This window comes from Chenopodium album, chromosome 18, assembly GCF_948465745.1.
Source record: "Chenopodium album chromosome 18, dcCheAlbu1.1, whole genome shotgun sequence".
Taxonomy (NCBI): domain Eukaryota; kingdom Viridiplantae; phylum Streptophyta; class Magnoliopsida; order Caryophyllales; family Amaranthaceae; genus Chenopodium; species Chenopodium album.
In genome coordinates this window covers 1,927,108-1,952,291 of record NC_137851.1, presented here as the reverse complement: position 1 = coordinate 1,952,291, position 25,184 = coordinate 1,927,108, and the positions used below count along the sequence as shown (strand labels likewise).

Below are 25,184 nucleotides of genomic sequence, written 5' to 3'. Positions count from 1 at the left end.
AGTTTCTTTAAGCTACGGAAAGAAATCGTACTATGAATTTTATTGCTTACAGAGTACTCTGTTATTTGAAATAAAACAGTTTGCTTTTTTGAAATAAAACAGTGATTTATCAAATGAAAAACATAATCACCTGAGATCTCAATGTATAATTTGTGCATTGATAATCACAATAATAAAAATGTTCGACGAGGTGCAATCATAATCAGAGATGTTCTGAAGCAACGTTATCAGCTGAAGGGATTTAGACAGACATCACCCTCATTTGTTAGTTACTATGAGTTGCCTCCAGTCATCGTCTCCGTAAATGGCAACTAAAAAAATCAACAATACACAAAGAACGCCCCTAAATTGGGGTTACCATTTAAAAAATACTTGTACAAAGTAATAAACACTTGAATTACTAAATCAAAAAGGATAATACAGATCAATCAGATTTTGGATGTGACTATATTTCTACTACTTTTGTTCAGGACCTCTGCTGTGTCAAAATCCACAATTGCATTGGCAGCTCAGATAGTCGGCCACCGCGTTTCTTAGATTGCTCCATAGTCACATGCTCAGCTAAACATTTGTAAAATCGGAGAACAGGCAACATTTCTTTCTCAGCCTCGAGGAATAAGTCCTTCTCATTGGTCAATCCGCTCGTGAAATGATCTTCACGGCACGGACCATTTGTAAACGATTACTTCTGCAGAATTAGTCTTCTTCAATCCAGCAAATCATCGGCTCCCATTAACCTTGCATACTCATCCTCACCAATAATACCTTTTTTCAACTTCTTCAAAAGCCGGTACTCCCGAGTTAAGTCATCTACATCTTCCTTAGTCTGAACAGCACGTCTTTTCTTTGCTGTTGTCTTCTTCATTGCAGCAGTCTTATTTGGGGCAGGTTTGTGCTTTTGTGTTTTTCGATTCTGGTTTACTTCTGACTGTTTCTCCAACAAATTCTTTTTCCTTTGTTTCTCACGAGATTTGTCCCTAAAAGAAGACCATGACGAGTTAGCCTATGATTCTTTAAAGTATAAAAAATATACGTAGTATTATAATTTACATTAGAATTCCAATTTCTTTGAAAGGTTCTTACTTAAATTTGATCTCCTGCAACTTCACACCCTCAACTGGAGTGAAACCTTCTGTTGACAGTCCGTGGAGCTTAACTTCTGACATTAAAGGTAGCTGCAATAAACCATACCCCATTCCCAACTTTCCGTACTCCAGTTCTTTCCACCTATAATTCATGAGAATTTCGTTTTTGTCAGCCTCTCAATATGAAATAATTGCGGAAATACTTATCACAGTACATGAAGTTGCAGCATATGACCTGAATATATAAGAGCAATGATGCTCCTTATATGCACGGATGAAAGAGACATAGGCTTTTTGTCCTTTCTGCACAACATCACGATCCTTTATTGCAACAGACCTGATCTGAAATGAAGTTTGATAAAAAGAGTACGGAAATATTAGCATCAACATGACCACACATTCAGCCATTAAAATGACTTTTCAAGTTCACACAGCAAAATTACCCACCTGGGGAACGACATCAGGACCATTAGAGCACTCCCTTTTCTGAAGAGGCACCCTCCTTATCCGCAGAAATTCAACATATGCTTCTTCCTGTACATGTTATAACAATATATCAGTGTTCACAAGCAGGCGGTAAAATTTGAACATTGAAATTTGGAGCTCCAAAGTCAGCCACAATATGGAACATAAAGTCTTAAAACTACCTTGGGCAACAGAAAGACAACAGCACTTCCCTCTTTCCCCATGCGAGCAGTTCGTCCAACTCTATGATTAAATACGTTTGGATCTTGTGGGGGATCAAACTGCAAACATAGAACAAAATAATTGGAATTTTAAGATATATTTAAAGATATAAAGTCTTTGTACTAAAAATTGATTTAGCCTTGATTTCCAATCACTGCTTCCATCAGCAAGCATCATTACTTGATTTCATCATAATAATAGAAAATTCAGTATATAATCATAACATCAAAACTTCATCAAAGTGAAAGAAAGTTCAACTTATAATAGTAGTAACATCGATTAATGCGATAATAATGTTACCTGCAAAACACAGTCAACGCCTGGTATGTCCAATCCACGAGCAGCAACATCAGTACAAAGAAGAACACCACTTGAAAGACCCGTAAATGATTCTGAAGCTTTTTTTCTAGCACTCTAAAGGCCATATGAATATCAATCAGTATGAAACTATAAAAGCATAATGATCCAACTACAAACATATCATCTAAATCGTACCTGTTTCATTTTCCCATGAATAGGAATTATTGAATGACCTTTCAGTACAGTAAGTTGTGGAAGCACAACTCCCCAGTAATCAACACAAGCGCAAGTCATAAAGAAGCTGCACAAGTATAGACAAAAATACATCAACCATTTATTTTGTATTTGAAGAAGTTTATGCAAACAATTAGATGCTACGTATAAAGAATCACTTGTAACCCACATTATAATCTTTTTGGATTTGTATTTGACAAGAAGGTCAACAAGCTCCGATGACTTCCTGTCTGCCTCACACTCCAGATACTACATAACAGGAAAGAGAGATCACCAACGCCAAGAAAAATGTCAGAAGAATACAATTATCATAAATATAATTCCTTCTTAGCTAGTGGGTATGTTCTGGTCAAGGTTAGCACAAAAATAAAAACATAACTTGCTTTGAGTTTGGGGAAAAATACAGCTATAGACATAGCATACAAGGCTAATAATTTGCAAATCAAAATTATATTAGCAAGGTTTAAATGAGATTTGAGCATGAACTCATAGACTCATAGCAATCAAACTACACACATTTTAGCATTTCAAGAATTTAGGTCACGGGATCAAGACACATTTAGCGTTTTTATACATGTTAACTATACTGTTAGAAGGAGTAAAGTCCAATGTTCCTACGTTGCCAGAAAACCAATGACCAGCATTTGCATGTATATATGTGCATGCATATATAATACACTGGGCCTGAAGGCAAATTGTTTCCGGATGGCCAAATTCAATGATAGCTCACTTATCCCCACCCATCAACAATGCTAAGAGAGCAATGTTCTCATCGAAAACTAGTATTTTAGGGGCAACTCTGCAAGTACCTTCCAAATTCTTAGCTAAGCAGAAAAAAGAGCTACCCTGCTGAATACTTCTACAGATGAGTACACTCATCATCCAGACCCGAGAGACTATGAAAATGGAAGCTCGAGCCAGGCAAGATTAGGACTTTATGACATAGCTATCTAATCAGACCAATGATCAAGCATAGATAACCACCACTGATCAGGACATTATGAGCTCTCAAGAGCACAGACAAAACAAGACTAAAGGAAAAATTTGGCAAGCATGAAACTGTGAAAGTAAGATCCATGCAAAGGTCTTAAACGTCTAATAAAGACATGCTGAGCTCTATGAATCAAAATACCTCAATATGAAGGCCCGAGGGTATTTTTGAAGTGTTTGCTGTTGCAGTTGCACGAACTTCAACCCTCACAGGATTCCTTAACCCAGCTTTAGAAAGCTCCTCAACTGCCTCCGTTTGAGTGGCAGAAAACAAACCAGTTCTACGAATCTTTGGTAAGCGCGATATTATGTTATTAATGTCCTTTTGAAACCCCAAATCCAAAAGCCTGTCTGCCTCGTCCAGAATCAAAACCTGTACACGAAGACGATAAATTATGGAATGTACTCAGATAAGCAACACTTACGAGAACCCACACTATAGCAGTCTATACAGAACCCTCCCCCACCCCACCCCACCCCCCAAAAAATAGAAGACGATCAAGAAATTCAACTATGGTCCTGTGGTCCAAGCCACACCTGAACAAGTTCATATTAACACACGTAAAATATACCTCAAGGTCACGAAATTCCAAGACATCTACACGTTCCATGATGTCAAACAACCTTCCTGGTGTCCCAATCAATACATTTGCCCCGTCCTCCTCTATCTTTCTCAAATCTGTTTTAATATCCCCTCCTCCAACAAGAAGCATTGGCTTGACATTTGAAAGTGTTGATATAAAAGGCAGGGCAACATTATATATTTGTGATGACAACTCCCTAATCGGAGAAATAATTATTCCCAACACCTGCAAGACAGTAATTGATAAGCACTAGAGTAAGCCTATTTTATATATTGATACACAAATACAGGGAAGTGAGGGCCTAATTCCATCATTCATTTCAGCTAACAGCTAAATTAAAGAGTTTAATATAAAGCTAACAATTTAATACCAGAAAATTTTCCTGCTGAAGTCACTAACAAAAAACAATCAGACCAATTTAAACTTAACTGTGGTAGCTGCCCATTTTCAATAAATCTTTAAATCGCTAATAGTCTAATTTCCCCATTACCTTTTGTAATTAATTAAGACAAGAATCTGACAAGCAAAAGGAGAAAAAAAGAAAAGGCAAAAAAGACAATTCCAAGTAACAAATTTTGTGACATGCACTTCCTTCATATCAGAATACTTGAAACAATTTGACTAACAGTCTAACACACTTGCCCCAGCACAAGTTTGAACATAAACACTTCGCATATACAATTATGTATTAGAGAAGAAGGAAAAAAAAGAAGCGATATTTAGATTGAGACTAATCCAACAATATATGACACGATAACATTTGGTCTTTATATTCTAGTAAGACAAAGTTAATCCATAATTAGTGTAAAAGTCAAACTATTGTTTGAACAAATGTAGTCACACTAAGAGAAATTAGCAAGCCTTCAATTAAACATAGGCGTCACTCCACAATAATACAATAACACAAAGTTATGAGTTAAAGGGACTCAACAACAACAATAAACAAGCCTCAACCTATGAGTTATGAATCTTATGATCCGGCAAAAGAAGCTGCCTGACATGCATCATCTGCTAGAAGCTCATATAAGTTCTGCACTGACCACCCCACCAGTTCAAAATCATTGCAAGAAGCTCCAATCGCTTTGAATGTTCAAATGTATGAGTGCATAAATAACAAGCATTAACAAATTACTTCATATAAATGTTCATTTCATTCATAGCCTATCATCCCAATTCAAACATCACAGAAATCATCCAATCAAATACTGCTTTGAATGTTGAAATGTATGAGGACATAAACAACTAGCATTAACAAATTGCTATTCATATCATTCACACCCCATCATCACTACTCAAACATTAAAGCAAACATCTTCAATTAGCAAAATTTCAATCACCTACTAATTCAAATACTACTTAAATCATAATCCAATCAAACATTCATAACAAACCCCACTAAATCAAAAATGCAATTACACTACAAAAATCACTAAAAAAAGAAAAACCCATCTAAGATTACAGAATGTAAACTGCAAAAATCCAAAAAGAGGGGGAAAGAAACAAACTTGATGGGGTTTAGGAGAAGGGTTAGAGCGGCGAAGAATTTCAACAAGTGGGACAACAAAAGCAAGGGTTTTTCCTGAACCGGTGGCGGCATCGACGGCGACATCTTTGTAGGTGCAAAGTAAAGGGATAGTGGCAGCTTGAACCGGAGTACAGTAGTGAAAACCACCTTGATGAAGAGCTTCGATAACCGGTTCAGAGAGAGGCGGTTTAAGGTCAGAGAAAAGGGTGTTTGTCAACGCCTTGTTTGTGTTGATTTCCTCCGTCGTCTCCATTCTTTCTTTGTTTTCCGGTTTGTGTTGTTCGGCTGCTCAAACAACGAATTAAGACTGTAGAGGGTTTTGGTTATGGGGAATTCTTTTCTTCAATTTTTTTAGTTGCATTTTAGGTTTTTTTTTTTTTTGGGGGTTAAATTCAGTAAAAATAAGTTTATTTTACTTGATTAATTTTTGAACAAATTGAAAAATTCTCTTTTATTTTATGCTAATATTTCATAATTATGAAAATAATTGAAAATTTTGTTATTCATTAAAGAGAAAATTAAAAAAATAATGATACCTAATATGAGTCTACGATAAGCATCCTTTATCATCTCTCACCATTGTACACATCCTTATATTGAGGCTAGGATTGCATTGTGCATCAATGTATTTTAACTTAATTTGCTCGCATTAGAAACCAACATTGAAGCTAAAGAGAAGCTCGAAATTACAATGTTTGTTTAACACTTGTTTTCTTTGTTTACCATACTAGCATAACTTAGTTATTAGCACCATGCCACCATGTTTGATAAAACATTTTCATGATTAAACTTGTTCTTACAAAACCAAATGGACCATGCCAAAAAATAATAATATTCTTAACCCCTTCCTATTTTATCTTACTTGCAAACCACAACATTTTTGGCATGGATGACAAAGAGAAAACTTCATGTCCTCATTAATCAATCTCACAAACTTGTTGCTTTTGCATACTTCTTGCATCATAAATAATACATGATTTATTGATTCCACTACAACCGCCAGCTACCTAGATGCAAGGCGAAACTTAAAAAGCTCCAATTTTATTGTCATTCGTCTTTTACAAGGATGTCAGCTTGACATACAAAAGTTTTTCAATTTCAACGTACCACCAAGACCCCAAACATACACACCAAGCTTTCCCTCTCGTCCTTGCTCAAACTAGCCACACCACGTAAATGGCTAAACCTCCCTAGTCAATATATACATTCACACTATATCCCCATCGATATCAAACACAAGTAAATCGTTACTTTATCCTCCTCTTCACTCGCTAAATCCTTATTCTTATCCCACCCTCTTACCCCTGCATTTTATTCCAATGGCCCTAAACAGAAATGAATTGTACCCTCAACCAAGGTCAGTAAGCACAATTGTGTACATCAAGATTGTCCCCATAAAACATTACCTTGAACAGCCCAAGTTCAATTCCAAAAAGTCCTGCCTTGATCGATTCCAAGAAAGGAAGACCAACAATTTCCGGATTTAAGAGGCAATAACTAATTGAACACCTTAATCATAAAAACGCTCTCAAAATCATGAATTTTTTTGTCTGGAATTTGTAATTACAATTCCAAAAATCTCCATGATCATGGGTTCTCATTATTCTTCAAAGCTCATTCTCTTTCTTGTTGCGATTTTCTTCCGAGTCAACCTCAACTCAGTCTTTGCTGGTACCTGCGAATATGGCACTCGCGAGCGCAACAAATTGTACAGCTATAGCTTAACTTCTCCTGTTAAGAATTTCCCACACGGTGTTCTCAGCGAAGATGGGTAAGGTTTTTTTTGATTGATTTATTTGAGCATTTTTTGGTTTTTGATTCTGGGTTTTTGTTAATGTTGATTGATGATGAACTTGCACCATTTAGCTACATTTGGTATTTGGGGTTTCGTTTGATTGTCAGCTTTTATGATTTAAATTGAATTTATTTGGGTTTTGTGGTTTTGTGTTTGGGAAATCTTTGGATTTGGAAATTAGGTTGTTATTCATTCAATTGATCAGAAGGAATGTTTAAAGGCTAGGTTGGTATCGCGGTTACTTGATTTGCTTGCACAAAATTAGATATGGGAACGCAATTTGCTACCTAGGTATGCATTAATTCGTTTTTTCCGGTTCGTGGGGATTAGCTAAACAACTGTTTAGATGTTGGACTTGATTTTTATCAATGCTTTTTTGCTGGATTGTTTGTCTGAGTGGTGTTTGTGTAGGAGTAAGGTCATAGGTTTTGCAGTTAAGGCATGGAGGAGCAGATGAATGATGGGGCGAATCGGGTGATTAGTTTCATTTTAACTACTTAGTCTATGTACTAAAAACGTCACTCGATAATCATCAAGCATAATGAAAAGTAGTGCAATGAAAACAAAGCACATGAGCTACAATGTAGGGGACTCTCTACTTCTCTTGTGTGAAAGACCATGCAATCTTTTAAGGATCGTCAAAACATGTAGAATGCTATATGTGCAACTAGTTGAAACACACCAAGAAGACAAGGAGCATATTTTAGGCTTCATCCACAAAGGAAGGGTGCATTCTAATGATTTGATTTTCAATTATTTGAATTTACTTGAACTTATTAGGCTTTATTAGAACTTACTTTAGTTGTAAATTGAATTAGTTAGCCCTTATTAACACTTATCAAAACTTATTTTTCTTGTACTTATTTTATCTAATCTTATTTTCCTATATTATATCTAATCATATTTCCAAAACATACATAGTATCTTATTAGAACTTATCAACCCTTATTTGAACATATCTTATCAGAACTTATAAACCCTTATTTGAACTTATCTTTCTTGAAATATCAAATATGTCAAACTAAGGTGAATAGAACAATGCCAAAGGGCTTCATTTGTGGTCCCTTGATTGTGGAGTTGGGTTGATTGATTATTGATTTGCCACTTTTAAAGGCAGCATTAAAGTTTGCATATTTAAGGTTTTTTTGGGTTTGGTTCAATGATTTTGTTAAAGTGCAATTGTGAGGGTGCAATAATTTGTTTTGTTCTGTTTTGTTTTGATGAAAGAGAAGGGAAGATCCACAAAGAAAACAAAGCAAAAAGAAAAAAAGAACAGAGCCAATAAAACGATTTAGAAACTGAAAGAAAATTAAAAATACAATTAAGAAACTTAGCTGCCACAACATTGTGTTCTCGTAATGGTGGGCGGATTATGAGGTTGCTATGTAGAATAAATTACTCATGATGGGCTGCATCAATACTATTCTTGCAATTATGCAATTGTGTTTGTGCTTCCTGACAAAACTACTGTATCCTATAAGCGCTTTTCCATTAACATGTGGACTTCAATAGGTACACTAATGCACATGTTTCGCATCAAGTAATCAAGTGTTCGACTATTATGCTTTGAATCAATCAAGTGTGTCTTTGACAAATTTTTTGTTCAATTTGTTTTCAGGTTTTACAAAGTAGCTGCAAATGATACTATTATCTGGTTTCAGGTTGGCTTAACCAGGTTACACTCTTTCAAATACAGTGGTGTTATTACCTTTGGTATATTTTTTTGAAGTGGATGGATGCCTGAATGCTGATTGCATTTCCCTTTAATTAATGAAATATAATTCTAACTTCAAGCAGTGACTTCACTAGCGTTGACTCCTTACTACTGAGTTATATCTTATATATGGGATAAGACTAGGATTTAGAATATATTTCTATTTGGCTATTTCAGTTACTTATCTGATAGGATTGTATTTTTTGCTGAGGTTTCTTTTTCCATGTGTTTTTGCTGTAGCTTTGTGACGGAATGATCTTCAATCACGATCCTCCAAGATGTGTTGATTGTTGGGTAGGTTTTCCATTTTGTACATTTCAGTTATTAAATTTATGCTCCTTATTTTGAACATCTATACTGGCTTGCAAATATGCAATACTTGTTACTTGTCAGTCAAGGATCCTGGGGAGCTTGAAGCATATACTTCTTTGTTCCTCAGTTGATGAAAGGAGTGTGATTCTTACCAAAATCCCCCAAGGGAGCATCCTGCTTGTTAGGCTGACTGCCTCTCTTCCTTGGGACTATTCCTCACCCAAGGTCTATAATAAGCTTGGGAGTTCGGATTTTTCTTGCTCCTTGTGAACCATTATTAAAAAAAAAAAAAAAAAGAAGAAAAAGGATGTGTAGGGTTATAAGCCAATAACCATGTTTAAATTGACGTAGACCTATCTAAGCTTCTATTTATAAAATGCCCTTTTAATATGTTTTCACTTTCTGTTTTGCCATTCTTATAAAGGTGGCAATTTTGCATTCAATAATGTAATATAAATTGTGGAAGTTGAAATTCTACGAATAAACAGCAGGGACCCCCCTTCCCCCCTTTAAATTTTCCACGATACATATTTGCAGACCTCAATATATTTGAGACTGTTCTTCTGCTGCATGTGTAAATATTCTTCTATTATTCTCAGTCTAATTTCAAGTCTTTCATTCATTTGGTAGGACTGTGGGGGGCCATCACGTTGCGGAATGGGTTGCAGTGCCCTTGTGGCTAAAAACACTGGAGGTGAGATATCTTTTGCGGAGTTCCTTTATCTTTTGCCTAATATAAATACTTTCTTCTCTATCCCAAGGTGTGGGGATGATTGGTAACTGAGGGTTCTGTTCTTACTTGTCAAACCTGCAAATAATAATGCCGTATTCTTCTTTAGCCTTTAAAACCTGGCTATACAAAAAATTGCAACGATCTTTTCCAATGTCTTCTTTGGCCTTAGTTCACCAGCTACAGTAGTGTATTGTCACAAATTTGTGAATCTATGGGACAATAGAAATATCCTTTTGTTAATCATTTCAGAACTCTGTATATTGTTGTGTGACAATTGCCTCTGGTCAATATAAGGTCCTCATTGTGTTCACAGCAAGCCAGACCATAAAAGTGATGTATTGATAAACTGCAAGTGTAGCAGTACTGTATTAGTGACGAACTATCTTTTGCTGCATATATATTCTTGTTTTTTTGGATCCTCTTCCGTATTCTGTGTTATTCAGTTACAGCCACTAAATAACTATGTTTGCTTCCTTCTGCTACAGTATCTTCACACAATCCACTGTTTTTATGATGGTGTTTCCTTTTCCACGTTCTTCAACTACCCCATCCCTCTGGCTTTTGACTCCACTTTTTTTATCTTCCTTGCTGATGTTCCTCGTTTTATTATACATGTACTGGCTAAATTCATGGCTCTTATTTCCTTCATGTGAAAAGTGGTAGTATTGGTAACCCAAACAACGTTAGTAGTGGATAGTAGTGGCCCGTGCCAGATGCTGCCATGCGACTGTAAAAACTGCATGGTTAACTGTCTGTTGTCTGATTGCTAGATGAGGATTATTCAAATAGTACAGAACACCATATATTGGCTCCATAGCCATCAGACATCATCCAATCAAACAAAGAAAATGCCGTTGTATTATATTCCGAATGTGATTATGTGCAAAATTTGTAATTTTAGTTTCATGTAATGTTGTATTTTAAGCTGTTAGGATTTTCATTGGTAATGATTAAATCGTTGCAACATCATGCTCTGTGTACAATAGTTTGTCATATATTATATCTTTGCAACTACAGTTTTACAATAATTGTCGTATTTTTTTTTTGGACCAATCCGGCAATCCATGTCTTTGCAGGATATCTCGCATGCACAACTATTGGTCGTGAAATGAACTTTGACATCAATCTTACAGGTAAAATATTATATCTTGTCAACCTGCTTTCTCATTTCCGGAAATAAGTTTGTCAGGATCATATTTTCTTCATCTTAGTGCTTTTGCTGGCTGGGGCAAAGCTAACTTTTGGGAAAAGGTGACTGTGGTCCCTCCCACGATTTTGAAGTTTTTTATACTTCCTCTGTTTCAAATAGTTGCACCATTTTGACTTTATCGAAAGTATAAAAAAATGATTTATCAAAAGTATACATTAAGACTATCCTATAATATTTTACATTAGTATAATATTTGCTTTCATATATTAGTAGAAACATATGGTCAAAGTAAGACAAGTAAATATCACCAAGTCAAAATGGTGTAATTATTAGAAACAAAGATAGTACAACTTTTCTCATACTTCATATATAGCATGACTTGTTAATAGTTTTGATAATGTATGGAGTACGCAAATTTAACCAAATACATCATGAGTCCCAAGTCGTAATAGACTAATAGTGGTGAGTGGTGACTTATTTTTTAGTTCCATTCATCCAAATTTAGTTGCCACATGCTCACATCATTAGTTCAAATTACACTGGCATATAGTTACAATCAATTCTGGAAGGAGTGCCTCTTACAAACTTTTGGCTTCATTAACCTTACAGACTGGTTTCTCCTGGCGTATGTAGCTTAGGGAGATAGGCATTAAACTCTTCACAGTTATGACTGCTTCTGCACATTTATTATTCTGTAAAAGAGTCTAGTACCCAATCTTGTAGAACTTGAAAGGCCTTTGACACTAATATTTACAATGTTCTATGTCGGTTGTTCACCAGATCAAAAGTCTCCAGACAAGGGTGTTACTATTACAATGTCAAGCATAACTGACGGAGTTAACTGTTCACTTTCAGTTTCTGTAATTTGCGATTCAAAGGGAGTTAAGGTAAGATTACGTGACTAGGTTATTACTGCATCTGATTATCACTAATTATGGTTACTTGACTGTCGGTTTGCATGCTGTCTTCTTTGTTTGCAGGAGCCAGAGACGTTTAAAAAATTAGGTCCCTGCCATTATGTGAGTACACATGTACAATAATTTCTTATTCTGCAACATTGTATGTTAAATTATGTTTTATAATGATAATCTGCGAGAAAAATTATGTGCATTGGGATGTATATAAGATGTTTAAATCTGTTCTCCCTACATCAGTATACTTCTCCCGTAGCATACATGCTTTAGTTTTGTTATTGAATGTTGGATGCCCTTGATGTAAATCTCTACACTGGATAGCTTTACACTTAGTGTGTGGACCACTATGGAGGAACAATTTAATATATCATGGAAGAGTTGCATGTGAGATTAGTGCACCTTATAGGTCGATGATACTTTGTATTTCCCAATTTTATCTTTCATAGATGTTAGACGTTTACGGCGTCAGATGTATAATGCTATGGTTTATTATTACGTCTTTTTGACAGGCAACTGAGTTAAGACATCCCTCAGGCTGTCCCAAAATTGCAGTTCATGCAAGCGGATGGGGATGGTTTAGTTTCCTTTTGACAATGTAAGTAGGGAGACTGTGTATCTGCTTCAGAGGCTCTTCGGAATCATATATATAAGCATACTTTTACTTCTATAGATTTCCTTGTTTGACTTGTAGTGTTTTGATTTTGGTCTCAGATTGTTATGCAGTGTTGGAGCCTATCTGCTCATTGGCGGAGCCTATCGATATTTCTCCCTTGGTATTCGTGGCTTAGATGTATGTCTGCTACTTGAACTTGTTTCTTAGTTTGGTTATGGCATTCTACAATTTTGGTGATGATTTTCTATACATGTGTTCCAAATTTGACATCTGTGTTGAAGTTTTTATTGCTGCTCCCTGATTCAGCTCCGTTATCTCTCTGGCTTATTTTGATTCCTTTTCTTTTCTTTTTTTTTTTTTTTTTTTTTTCCAGGTAATCCCTAACTTAGATTTTTGGATCAGCTTACCACATAACATAAAGGTAAGCATCCTCCTAATAATATTGTAATATCTGCTTTCCATTTGTTCTCTGTGACAAGTGAATTGTGAAAACCATTTTGAACTTGCTTTGAGTCGAGTAAAATTTTATTTTGGGCTAGATTTGTTTTTGCGAGCATGACCTTGGCTGTCCTGCCAGTTCTTAACACATTCCAATGTCCTAGCTGGTGCTCGGGTGCTCCCTCCCCCCTTTCCTGATAACTTTTAACTATCTAGATGTAAGGCTGTATACATCTAGAGACTCTAGACCTCAGACCCCATCTGTATGGGATTTATTCTTGGATTTTGTTAGCTCTTTTGCTGTTGTGAACTGTCAATTTCTCACATCTTGTTACTATGTTCACCTATGTCGCAGAGTTTTTTCATGTCCTTGGTGCAAAGGTTTAGAGGGCCTACTTATCATCACAGAAGTTCTTATTCTTCTGTCAACTTCTGAGCTCACATCTCCTCTCAAGTGCTATCTGGCGAATGGGATTGTCACCTTCTAGATGAATGGTTGAAGATTGCGCATTTTAGATTACAGCAAGTTCCGTTTGTACAAGATGAACTTATCAAGTGAGGAATATAATTTTGTTGAAGACAATGATACATACTGTTGATAGTCACTATCTTGTTGTAGAGCAGGTAACAAATTTGTCTTCCTTGCATAATCCAATTCAATTGTACAATATCAAGTGTTTTGATCAAATGCAGTTTGTTTCTAATATGTAGCTTATTCACTGATCAATTTTGTCTTGAAACACAATTTTATCTTTAAAAGTAATAATCATCTGATTTTTTTTTTTGCCCCCCAAATAATCTCTGTGAGAATTGTTGATGGCTTCAGCATAAATTTTATACTTGGATCAATTTTACTGTAATCTAAGTTTGACAGTAAGTTCTATTATAAGAATTTAATTGAATTATGGTGAAGGGTTAAAATAAAATAAAATAATAAGGAACTTGGTTTTCATGTGGTTGGTTATTAAGTAAAAAAAAATGAGCTGAACCCCGGTTGAATTGCGCTAAGTAGGCCTATGCTAAAGTAATCTTAAAATTAAGTATGGCTCGAAAAGTAGCCAATTCGCCCAATCAATTGGCTAAATACTCGACTAATTGTAGTTGGGTGTTTTTCTTAGCCTATTTTTGCTGAAAACTTATTTATGTTGAAAATTTAGTTAGTTGAGAAGAACACGACCTTATTAAAGATGTACATAGTATTTGAACTAGACAATTTCTTCACAAAGGGCAATACATGTTTTTCAGTTAGAAATTTCCTTATAAGCTACAATGAAAGGCTAACTAGATTGTTGACAAAATCAAATCTCAAATATTTGTTGGTTGGCTTTTACAAGAAGTGGCTAGAGTACATTTTCAGCGATCATTGGACGCTTTTTTCCCATTATCTTTTGTATTTAGTCTAGTAGAAATAAAAGGGACAACCATCGTATGATGAGATCATCTATAGACTATAGGTCTTTATTGCCTTTGATGAGCTTTGCTCACACTACTAATCTACAAACTACAATCATGTCGTAGTCGCTTAGAGTTGAAGGTTAGCTCAAGAAGACATGAGTAGCTGGGGTTTACACTAAAACTAAATGCTCCGCAACACTTTTCTTCATACCAAAATTGGAAATAACTATTTTGATTAGAAGTATTTTGTATCTTTGGATAAGTTAAGGTTACATACATGCTAAAAAATAGCGTGATGAGCTTTTTAAAAACATTTTTTTAAAAAAAATATATACACCAGGGTGCATGGTGTTCTTTGAATTTGATCACTGTGTTCCTTAAATTTGATCAATGTTCTTCGGGTATGATTTATCATATGTTCTTTAAAAAACATTTTTAAAAAATAACAATTTATTATCATATGTTCTTTGAATTTGATCAGTGTGTTCTTCGGGTACGATTTATCTATTCTTTACATTATAATTTATGTTCATTTAATATATGTTATTTTTGAATTTTTAAATTTAATTTGAAAATGAAATCTTGAATTATTTTTAGTTAAAAATAATTTTAGGGAGAAAAAAATAAAATGTATTATGAAAAATTGAAGTTTTAAGAGACAAAAAACTTTCTTTGGAGGAAATGATATCTTTGATAAAGATTTTTTTCGTTAATGTGTAATTTTTCATGAAATACTAGTAAAGTTTTTATGACGTTCTTTTTGTAATGTATTTACGGTTGTTTTTAGTAATGCATGTTCTTTGTTAAACACAAAGATGTTCTGTTTCAAACAACAGAATATTTTTTTTCAAACATTGAATATTTTTTCTGCCTTTTTTTTGTTTAAAGAGGTGCACCATGTGTATGGTGCACCTTGGTGCACAGGTCATGCATTACCTAAGGATAGGATAAAATGTTGATCTTTTGTAGGTAATTAGAGTAATTTACTTATGCTAGCTGCTTGGAGGGAGAATCCAAATTGGTTCGCTTGTTATATGCGTTAAGGCTAAAATGCTTACCTTTCAAAGTACTTGCATATAGTTTGTATTGATGTATACCTAATTACCTATCTTGTCTTTATGTTCTTAACTAAACTAATTAACCTTGCCTTTATGTTCTTAACTAAACTAATTAACCTTGTCTTTATGTTCTTATAATTGATGCTCATCACCTGCTCCAAGCAATATTTCTATCTAGGTTAATTAAGATTAATTAAGCAAGAAAAGTAATTGATTAAAAAACAAAGGAATTAAAGCCAGACAAATACAAATGATAGAAGTCGAAATCTCAACCGAAAGAGACTTAAACTTTACCTAATTTCAAACTAAAATGGAAGCTAAGCTATCAAAAATTTTAAGGTACTTACCCAATTATTTAAATTCTTTTATTTAGCAAGAGTATTGAGGACATAATTTATATAATCATATAATTTGCCTTATATTTTTATAAAATTCTTCCCTTAAAAGCGAAGCAATAGTGTCAATATAGGAACATCATTTTACTAACTTTGTTTATTAAGGTAAGGTGCACAACCTAATGATTTACAAGATATATCTTAGGATTCAAGGAATTTAACTTTTTAGCTGTATATATTAGAGCATGGATTGATTGCAGCCTGTATAGTGTATGTCTTGCTCTCTAGTACTTTCATTGTACCTCCACTGAAAAGGACTTTATGAATTTATTTTGTTATTCATTTCTTAATTACCTATAAGTTTTTTAAAGTAGTAATTTAAACTATTATCGCAACAATACATATGGCCATATGGGAGTAAATCAACAGTTTATTATGGAGTAAAACAATAACAAATAATTTTAGATTAGTTAATTTTAAGGTTATATATTTTTATTTAATTAAAAATCATAATCCTATATTATTGAGTAATTACTATATACTCCATCGAATGTTTTCACTCTTAACATTATTTAATTTAATTAATGCTAATCTCTACTCCCTGCTATATAAGTGACCTCTTAGTCAACACATTGACCAGTACAAATAGAAGCAATACTACAGAATAATTTTTTTTACTTTTTTTGTGGATAGAGAGAATTACAACTTGCAAGAGTAATGATATAGAAAAAATTTGTCAATTCGATTCTAATTCTTAATACTATCCCTAAAACTTAATCAATTAAGTTAACTGATATCCACAATACACTATGATTTATAAATTAAAAATACGAAATCTAAGAATGAAGTTACTAAATTTTATGATGATCTACCTAAATAAAATATAAAAATCAAATTAATTCCTTTCTCCACCTTTTCCAAATCCTATATAATCCTCATTCTAACCAACTCCCTCCTTCTCCACATTCCAACCCACCCAACATTTTATTTTATTTTATTTTTTTTTTTGAAAAAAAAACTCTCAAAATTCCAAAAAAAGAAATAAAAATAAAAATGAAGGCACCTCTAACATCATCAATGGCGATGAATCAAATGGTGAGAAAAGCTCGAATATCAACACCCTTCATCTTCACTCTTCTCGCTTTCGTCATCTTCGTTGTCATTTTGTACGGTCAAGATTTCGCCTGCACTTTCTCAAGTTTTGATGATCACCAACACTTGCAAACACTCGATAATTCCTTTCACAACTCCAAACTTCATCCCAACTTCGGTTAGTCCTCTCTTTTTCTCTCTCCTTTGACTTGCACCCTTTTCTTTCATTGACCCTCATCATCCTCTGTTTTTCTTGTAATATATATTTTTTTTTTGGGGTTGTGACAGTGGAGAGGAAGGAGAAGAAGAATAAGGGGAAGAGAAAGAAAAGACAGCCGTTCGCGGTGGGGAAGACGGCGGAGGATTGTGATATATTCGACGGCGAATGGGTGAAAGACACGGTGGATAAGCCAATGTACGAGGAATGGGAGTGTCCGTACATTCAACCTCAGTTGACATGTCAAGAACATGGTCGTCCTGATAGAGGCTATCAGAATTGGCGTTGGCAGCCTCGCCGTTGTGATCTTCCCAAGTAAGTCGTCTCGTCTTGTTTTTATCGATTAAGTTAGTTGACATTTACATTACAACTCTTACAAAAGGTGATAGTGTGATACACATACAACATGCAATTTATGTTACGAGTGTAGTTTATTATGGAGTAGTTGACATTTTTGTTACATGCATTTTGAGGTACAAGTTATATTTAGATTTGGCTAATATTTACTTGTGTAGTTTGTTACATGCATTAAGTTATAACTACGCTTTTAATGTAACTAACAACGTGGTTATTAATTCAAGATTGAGTTAAAGCATGATATTTCAAGAATTAGAATGTTGTACAAAATGGCGGTGTTTAGGAGTGTTTTATCTTCTAATATAAGCATCACGACACGCTGTTAGAAGGGGATTAGTGCAATAATTAACAAGAGTTTAATTAGGGAAGACCCTATATACTGTAAAGTAAGGAATGTTTCCAAAGTGAAAGCATTAGCACATGATAACTGTTATTATAATATGAAAATAATTGCACAAAGAGTTCACGTATCGATAGCTAAACCTTAAGAAAAGCATCAAGTTTTCTTTTCTCTTCAAGAGAGAAATACCTTTCCTGTTTGTTGAGAAGAAGGGTAGCCAAAAAGGCGAAGTCTGGTACTGGATCATCGGTGTTTATATTTATATAAGAGTCAGACTCAATATCAAAAGAACCGAAAAAAGTTTCATCCTACAGGGAGTAGAGTGGGCCTCGGCTTACGAAAGTGGTTGCTATGGTGAACTTCTGAATAGTGTCCTCTGGCAAGTTAATGGGGGAATTGCATTTGATTGCATGTTATTATACATTGTAAATTTCCAGTTCAAGCCTATTGATTTGCATATAGGAGTACTAAACAAAGGCATGACCATGCAGATTCAATGCAACCTTAATGCTGGAGACTCTTCGGGGCAAGAGAATGTTGTTTGTTGGCGATTCCTTAAACCGGGGTCAGTACATTTCCATGATCTGTCTTCTGCATAGACTTGTGCCTGAAGAAGGCAAAGTGATGGAGAACTCTAACTCTTCGTTGACAGTCTTCAGATTAAAGGTCAGAGAGCACTGCAATCTGCATCATTGTAATTTTATGCCAGATTAATCAAACATGTGCTTCAGCTTTCTATATATCATTATAACTTCAGGATTACAATGCGACCATTGAATTCTACTGGGCGCCCTTCCTGCTCGAGTCAAACTCCGATGATGCTGTTGTACACAGAATACAAGACAGAATAGTTCGCAAGGGATCAATAGATACACACGGGAAACACTGGAAAGGAGCTGATATTGTAGTGTTTAACACATACCTCTGGTGGATGACTGGTCTTCAGTTCAAGATCTTGTAATGTCCTCGAACTCATTTAGGGAGTTCAGGCTCAGTTTGAGAGCAATATTTCTGTCGTCCAATCTTTTTTACTGACTAAACTTGTTTATTTGCCTTCAGAAAGGGGTCTTTCAAAGACGAGGTGCAGGAAATTGAAGAGCCCTCTACTGAGGATGCTTACAGATTGGGAATGAAGAGCATGTTGAAATGGGTTGAGAGAAATATGGACCCAAAGAAGACGAGGGTCTTCTTCACTAGCATGTCACCTACTCATGCAAAGTAAGTAAATTCAGATATGAACTCCCCTAAAGAAGACATAGTTTACCAGTGAAACGAAATATCAGATTGGTAGCTTTCGAAATAAGATATAATTTCTTGTTCATCTTTTGCAGGAGCATAGATTGGGGAGGTGAGGAAGGTGGAAACTGTTATAATGAATCGACTTTGATAGAGGATCCTGAATACTGGGGTTCAGATTCTCGTAAAAGCATAATGAAAGTAATTGGAGAAGAGTTCAGCAAATCTAAGGCGCCTGTAACATTTCTCAACATCACACAACTATCCAGCTACCGGAAGGATGCACACACACAAATTTACAAAAAGCAGTGGAACCCTCTGACTCCAGAGCAGAAAGCAGACCCTAAGACTTATGCAGATTGTGTGCACTGGTGTCTGCCAGGATTACAAGATACTTGGAATGAACTACTATTTGCAAAACTATTCTATCCTTAGCACAAGAAGCTGGTGCGATTTTAGAGCTGATTACTATCTGAGGTTCGTTCATGGATGAAAGCATCCTGAAACCTAACTTGCCAAGGGCAACAATTTTGGAAAGAAGATGAATCAAGGAATTAAGAATGACGAAGTTTTGTGTACAAATTATGTTGAAAACGAGTGTAAGTAATACAAGTGATTCAAATGGGACTAATTCTTTGTACATGAACAATCATGTAATGCAGAAAATTATATAAATTTCCAGGTTATTGTTCCATGCTCTATGATAGCTCTCACTGAGTCACCTTTTAATGTAAGAATCATTCAGAAAAACAGTGTATTTATAATACAGCAGATGGTGGTTCAGTATACTAAGATTAAACTTGTTATAATCCAGAATTTGACACTTTTCATTTAGCTGGATAAGAAAAGAATTTGTACATAGTTGTATACTCATTACATTAAGAAAATAATCTATCCTATAACAACCTATTGCAAAATAAGCATATATAAAAAGTAGCAAAATTTGATCAAGTAACATTAATGCTTTACATTCTAAGATAGAAACACAAACTACTGTACTAAAAGTTCAGAAACTTGAAGGATTGCAGGACATAAATCTATAACTTCAACAGCTCAAGAATTCTTGCATGAAGTGGAAAATATCAGATAAAATTTAAGTTTAAATAATGGTGGGGAGCTACATTGTCGCAGATCTAGAGTTTTTAATATGAAATTGCAGTTGACCTGTATGAAGATCAATCTGGCCATGGTGCTACATAGAAATGCAAAGGAAGCTCTATTGTTCTAATAACACTAATACAAACAACAAAATTGATAACCAGACACCTAGAATGTCCTGCATCATTTCAGATGAAAAATGCACATCAGCACATGAAATATACAGGTACCTTTGGTATTACTTTACTCAATTCTTATTAACAAAGTCACATATCCAACTAATAAAGTAAGGAGTCAACAACTTATCAGAGACACTGGCTAGTAACCTGTCCATTTTGTGTTAAAACTTAAAACTAAGTCATTAATCAACTAACATGGAAATTATTTTATGACGCTGAAACCAATCAACTACAAGCAGTACAAAATTTGCTAATTTCTCTAAAGATTGTGATCTGAAGTATTTCTAATTGTCATCTACCAATAAGATGCTTTAGTTGTCATATGTTACCATTGTTTTCAATAAAAAAAAAAAGTTCATTAAATTATTCTCGTTGCAGTTTTAAAAGAAAATGTAGTTCGTATCATATTTTACAGAAATGTAATCAGGATATGAAAACAAAAACAGATAACAATTTCTCAGACATGCAAAGAACTGTCATAGCCATCCATAAGTAAAGGATAAACATGTGTCAAACAACAATTTTTTTGAAGCAATCAATCAACCATCAATAGAAGGGGACTACGTACCTTGTATATCTATGCAACTTCCCTCTTTTAGTTTTTCTCCCTCCAAAACCCAAAAGACCACATTTAGAAAAGCCAGAGGGGAGAAAAGTTCTCCCAGTCTTCTTTCCTGATGTATTTGACGGTGAAAGAAACCCGACTACCTCCATTGGTCTTCACCCTCCTTGCATTCATCAGCTTTGTGGCCATACTGTACAGCTATGATTTCCCTTGGGCCTTTACGCCTTTTCATCATCAACAGCAATTTCCGACACTCAATGACCCCCCTCCCTCTATTGGTTAGTACTAAGTAGTCCCTCTTATCACAAAATATAGTCCTTTTAAATGTTTTTGGTCATGTTTTATATGTATAATATCACGGTCTTTATTCTTCATCAGTATAGATATTAAAATGATTTTGAAATCATTATCTTCCCATGGGGATTTTCCGTAAGATCTGCTAGTCACTATGGTCTTTGTTTCCTACTTTAATTCGTTTTAAAAGTACCTAGGGTAATCATAATGTGAAACCAGACATCACAAAGAGGGGTGATTGTAGCACTCCTTTTTGTTCTCAGAAACAGAGAGTAAATGATCAAATCATAACGATGGTCCTAGCCAACATTAGATCCACACACTGATATGTACCTTTTTTTTTTATCTTCCTGTTTTTGCACTTGTGATAGATTTTGTTTTGTTATTGTAGTTGAGTTGAAGCATAAAAAGAGCGAGAAAAGGAAAGAGACAATCCTTCCTTTTGCAGTAGGGAAGACACCAGAAGATTGTGATATATTCAGTGGGAGGTGGGTATGGAACAAGGAGAAGCAGTCTATGTATGAGGAGTCAGAGTGCCCCTACATTCTGCCACAGTTGACATGCCAAGAACATGGACGCCCCGACAAGGACTACCTGTTCTGGCACTGGCAACCTCATGGCTGCAATTTACCAAAGTGAGTAAATGTTATCTAATGACTCCCTAGATGATAGTTCTGATGTAAGATCTCTATCACCTTAAAATGCCAAAAATGTTGATTCTGTTTGTCCTGAACATTGTCAAATATCTGGAGCATTCTATTGATGAAATGATACTTTGATTTAAAGGAAGCCAATGTAATGAAATACAATACGATGCTTATCATCACACATGATACAGAGAATTTGTTGAAACAAAGAGAAATATATAAAGTATAAATTTGCATGTTTACACAAACTCAAATGCAGAATGTAGATGAAGTATGTGATGTTACACATGAGGAATTAAATTGTGCACTTGTGCAGTGCTTCTAATGACACATATGTCTCACATCAATCATATGCAAATTGTAATCTTTTAGTAAGTTCAACTATATTTTGAAAACATACCTAGATAAAAATCTTGTCACACCTAAGAGAGCAGAGAAGTGGTGTTGTCAAATCAATGTACATACACTGAAGCTATGTTTTCGAGTTTGTGTTGATTTACACATACTAAATGAAAGCTTGCAGATTTAATGCAACCTTAATGTTGGAGGCTCTCCGGGGAAAGAGAATGCTATTTGTTGGCGATTCCTTAAGCCGGGGTCAGTTTATATCCATGGTCTGCCTTCTTCACGGCATGGTACCTGAAAATGGCAAATCCATGAAAAGCTCTTATGATTCATTATCAGTCTTCAAATTAAAGGTACAACAATACATAATTTGCATAATATAATATCATGTCAAAACACGTTGAGCTTCTGAAAGTTACACAACGCCTTTTCCTTCAGGACTACAATGCAACCATTGAGTTCTACTGGGCTCCCTTGCTGCTTGAGTCAAACGGAGATGGTGTTGGTAATGACAACGTAACAGAGAGGATTGTACGCAGAGGGTCTATGGATAAGCACGGGAATTTCTGGGAAGGAGCAGATGTAGTGGTATTCGGCACATACATCTGGTGGATGACCAGCCTCAAGTTGAAGATCTTGTACTGTCCTTAACTCTTAGCCACTGGGCACTTATTTTCTCTACCTTAATCATTTTTTTGATCAACTGCTCATTTCTTCAGGAAAGGGTCTTTCACGGATGAGGTGCAAGACTTTGAAATTCTTAAAACAGAGGATGCTTACCGGGTGGGTATACAGAGCATGTTGGAATGGGCAGAGAGAAAAATGGACCCAAAGAAGACCAGAGTTTTCTTCACTGGCATGTCTCCGAGTCACACAAGGTATGTATGCTTGGCCTATTTGGATTTTCCCTCCTGAACATGTGTAATCATTTACTAGAACCCACTGCAAGCAATTTCGAGCCTAATGTGTGTCCAACAATCAACCCAAGAACAGCATCATGAATCCCACCAATGATAGGGTCTATGGTGGTCCGGCCATAAAGAACCTTACCCCCTAGCCAACTAAGTCTAGCAGGAAGAATGTATTCAAAATACCTACAGATGAAACTTTTTTTGGTAAGGAATTGGGGTATTAATGTTAGATTTCTAATATCAGGAGTATAAACTGGGGAGGTGAACCAGACGGCAACTGTTACAACGAAACAACTCCAATAAAGGATCCTGAGTATAGCTGGGCTTTAAATTCCCATGAAAGCATAATGAACATTATCGATGAAGAATTCAGCAGAACTAGAGTACCCATATCATTTCTCAACATTACACAGCTTTCAAGTTATCGGAAGGATATGCATACACAGATTTACAAGCAGCAGTGGAGCCCCCCAACCCCAGAGCAGTTAGCAAACCCCAAGAGCTATGCTGATTGTGTGCATTGGTGTTTGCCAGGCCTACAAGATACTTGGAACGAACTGCTCTTTGCAAAACTTTTCTACCCTTAAACAAGAGGCAAACAGATTTATTATTTACATTTTGTAAATGCACTAGACCAAGAGTTGTTCCTAGATGAAATCCAAAGTCATACATACTAGAGGATGTAATAAGAATGAAGTTTTTGTATAGATTACTATGACTATACTTATGAAAGAAATACACGGAATTATTTTGTATATAAACAATCATTTGATGTAAAGAACTACATAAACATTGGAATACGGAGTAATAGACATGAAATTTAGTACTTTTTATCAGTCTGAATGGTCCTTCTATAATCAAAGAGGGGCAATTAGCAGCAACAACCCTAAACAGTATTCATAAAGTTTGGTGACTCAAGAAATTTGCTACCTCTTCGGGTGCATTTTTCCACTTCAATGTTCAGGCTTCAACTTAGCATACAGTCCAACATTACTTTCATTATTCAACTTAGCATACAGTCCGAGCAACATGCAACTCCCAAACCTACTTCCCCTTCTCATATGCATTGAGTACCTCCACCTCAAAGTACCTCAAACAACCCTCATATAGTCATATGAATTGCAAACACCATTAAAAATCATCATACCGCCTTTTTCTCCCATGGTAAATCAATATAACAACATCGATTACGTTCACCTAAAGAATCATATGCTATTATTACCCCATGAATTACATGAATCCAATGTAACATTCCCTTGTAAGGAATAGTGGCCTAGTGGGGCGTAAAGAACACTCTTTGAATGAGGACCAATCAATAACATTTGATAAACCCACCTCCCAAATTTGCAAATTAAGTCATAACCAACATAATCTCTCATTGTTCTATAATTGCACATATAATAATTAGTAGTAATAAACTTAGAAGTTTAGCATCAGAGCAAAGCAATAACAACCAATCGCAATACCCAACAATTTCAACAGATTCTGAGTGTAACCAATAAATCATTAGAGTAGAAAACAAATTCCCAATTATAAAATTCAAAACTTTAATGCCCAAATAATCATAATTGAAATTCAAATAGTAGGGTTTAGGGTTTACCGATGAACGAAAAAGAGGCAGAAATCATTGAGATGTAAAATTGCCAAAATCGGAGTTGGAATGAGCAATAACTTATCGCTTAGATGTGCATTATTGAATTTGAACTGTAACATCAAGTTGGCGGGTATTTTGCATTTGCGAATCATCTTCTATTTATTGGCTTGAAGTTTGAACATGGTTAATTAAACATTTGATAATGTGGAGATGTTAAAATCACATCTGATCCGACCCAATCCGAAAAACATTCGATTGATATTTGAACTCGTGTGGACATAATAATTTAACATGATTCGACTTTAAAAATTGACCTACCTCGACCCAACCTTATCAGACCCGATCCGATCATCTGAATGGACACTATTATTCACAAAATCTCACGACTTGATTTTGACACTGTTCTACATCAAATGTTAATATATACCTTCTCAATTTCTGAATATA

The 25,184-nt window shown here is 35.1% G+C and overlaps 4 protein-coding genes across 4 annotated transcripts; 3 read left to right on the top strand and 1 right to left on the bottom strand.

The window, feature by feature from the left end:
• Positions 1-327: 327 nt before the first annotated feature.
• Positions 328-5,765, bottom strand: LOC145591138 (DEAD-box ATP-dependent RNA helicase 18-like). The gene is made up of 11 exons (XM_081647541.1): positions 5,386-5,765; positions 3,869-4,105; positions 3,439-3,669; positions 2,476-2,555; positions 2,268-2,373; positions 2,073-2,186; positions 1,733-1,831; positions 1,533-1,619; positions 1,321-1,427; positions 1,084-1,227; positions 328-977 (listed from the first exon to the last, which is right to left on the bottom strand). Exons 1-11 carry the CDS (start codon positions 5,656-5,658, stop codon positions 707-709), a joined length of 1,749 nt encoding a protein of 582 aa, XP_081503667.1. The 5' UTR covers positions 5,659-5,765; the 3' UTR covers positions 328-706.
• Positions 5,766-6,625: 860 nt separating this feature from the next.
• On the top strand, positions 6,626-13,872 carry LOC145592635 (uncharacterized). Its single transcript, XM_081649141.1, has 11 exons — positions 6,626-7,176; positions 8,819-8,861; positions 9,155-9,208; positions 9,857-9,920; positions 11,036-11,092; positions 11,890-11,996; positions 12,090-12,128; positions 12,533-12,618; positions 12,735-12,813; positions 13,010-13,057; positions 13,430-13,872. Exons 1-11 carry the CDS (start codon positions 6,989-6,991, stop codon positions 13,508-13,510), a joined length of 846 nt encoding a protein of 281 aa, XP_081505267.1. The 5' UTR covers positions 6,626-6,988; the 3' UTR covers positions 13,511-13,872.
• Positions 13,873-16,828: 2,956 nt separating this feature from the next.
• Positions 16,829-19,862, top strand: LOC145592634 (protein trichome birefringence-like 33). The gene is made up of 6 exons (XM_081649140.1): positions 16,829-17,132; positions 17,243-17,486; positions 18,360-18,534; positions 18,626-18,825; positions 18,928-19,086; positions 19,200-19,862. Exons 1-6 carry the CDS (start codon positions 16,916-16,918, stop codon positions 19,537-19,539), a joined length of 1,335 nt encoding a protein of 444 aa, XP_081505266.1. The 5' UTR covers positions 16,829-16,915; the 3' UTR covers positions 19,540-19,862.
• A 1,159-nt stretch (positions 19,863-21,021) lies between these two features.
• LOC145592633 (protein trichome birefringence-like 33) lies at positions 21,022-23,880 on the top strand. Its single transcript, XM_081649139.1, has 6 exons — positions 21,022-21,224; positions 21,632-21,875; positions 22,411-22,585; positions 22,671-22,870; positions 22,952-23,110; positions 23,388-23,880. Exons 1-6 carry the CDS (start codon positions 21,059-21,061, stop codon positions 23,728-23,730), a joined length of 1,287 nt encoding a protein of 428 aa, XP_081505265.1. The 5' UTR covers positions 21,022-21,058; the 3' UTR covers positions 23,731-23,880.
• The last annotated feature ends 1,304 nt before the right edge of the window (positions 23,881-25,184 follow it).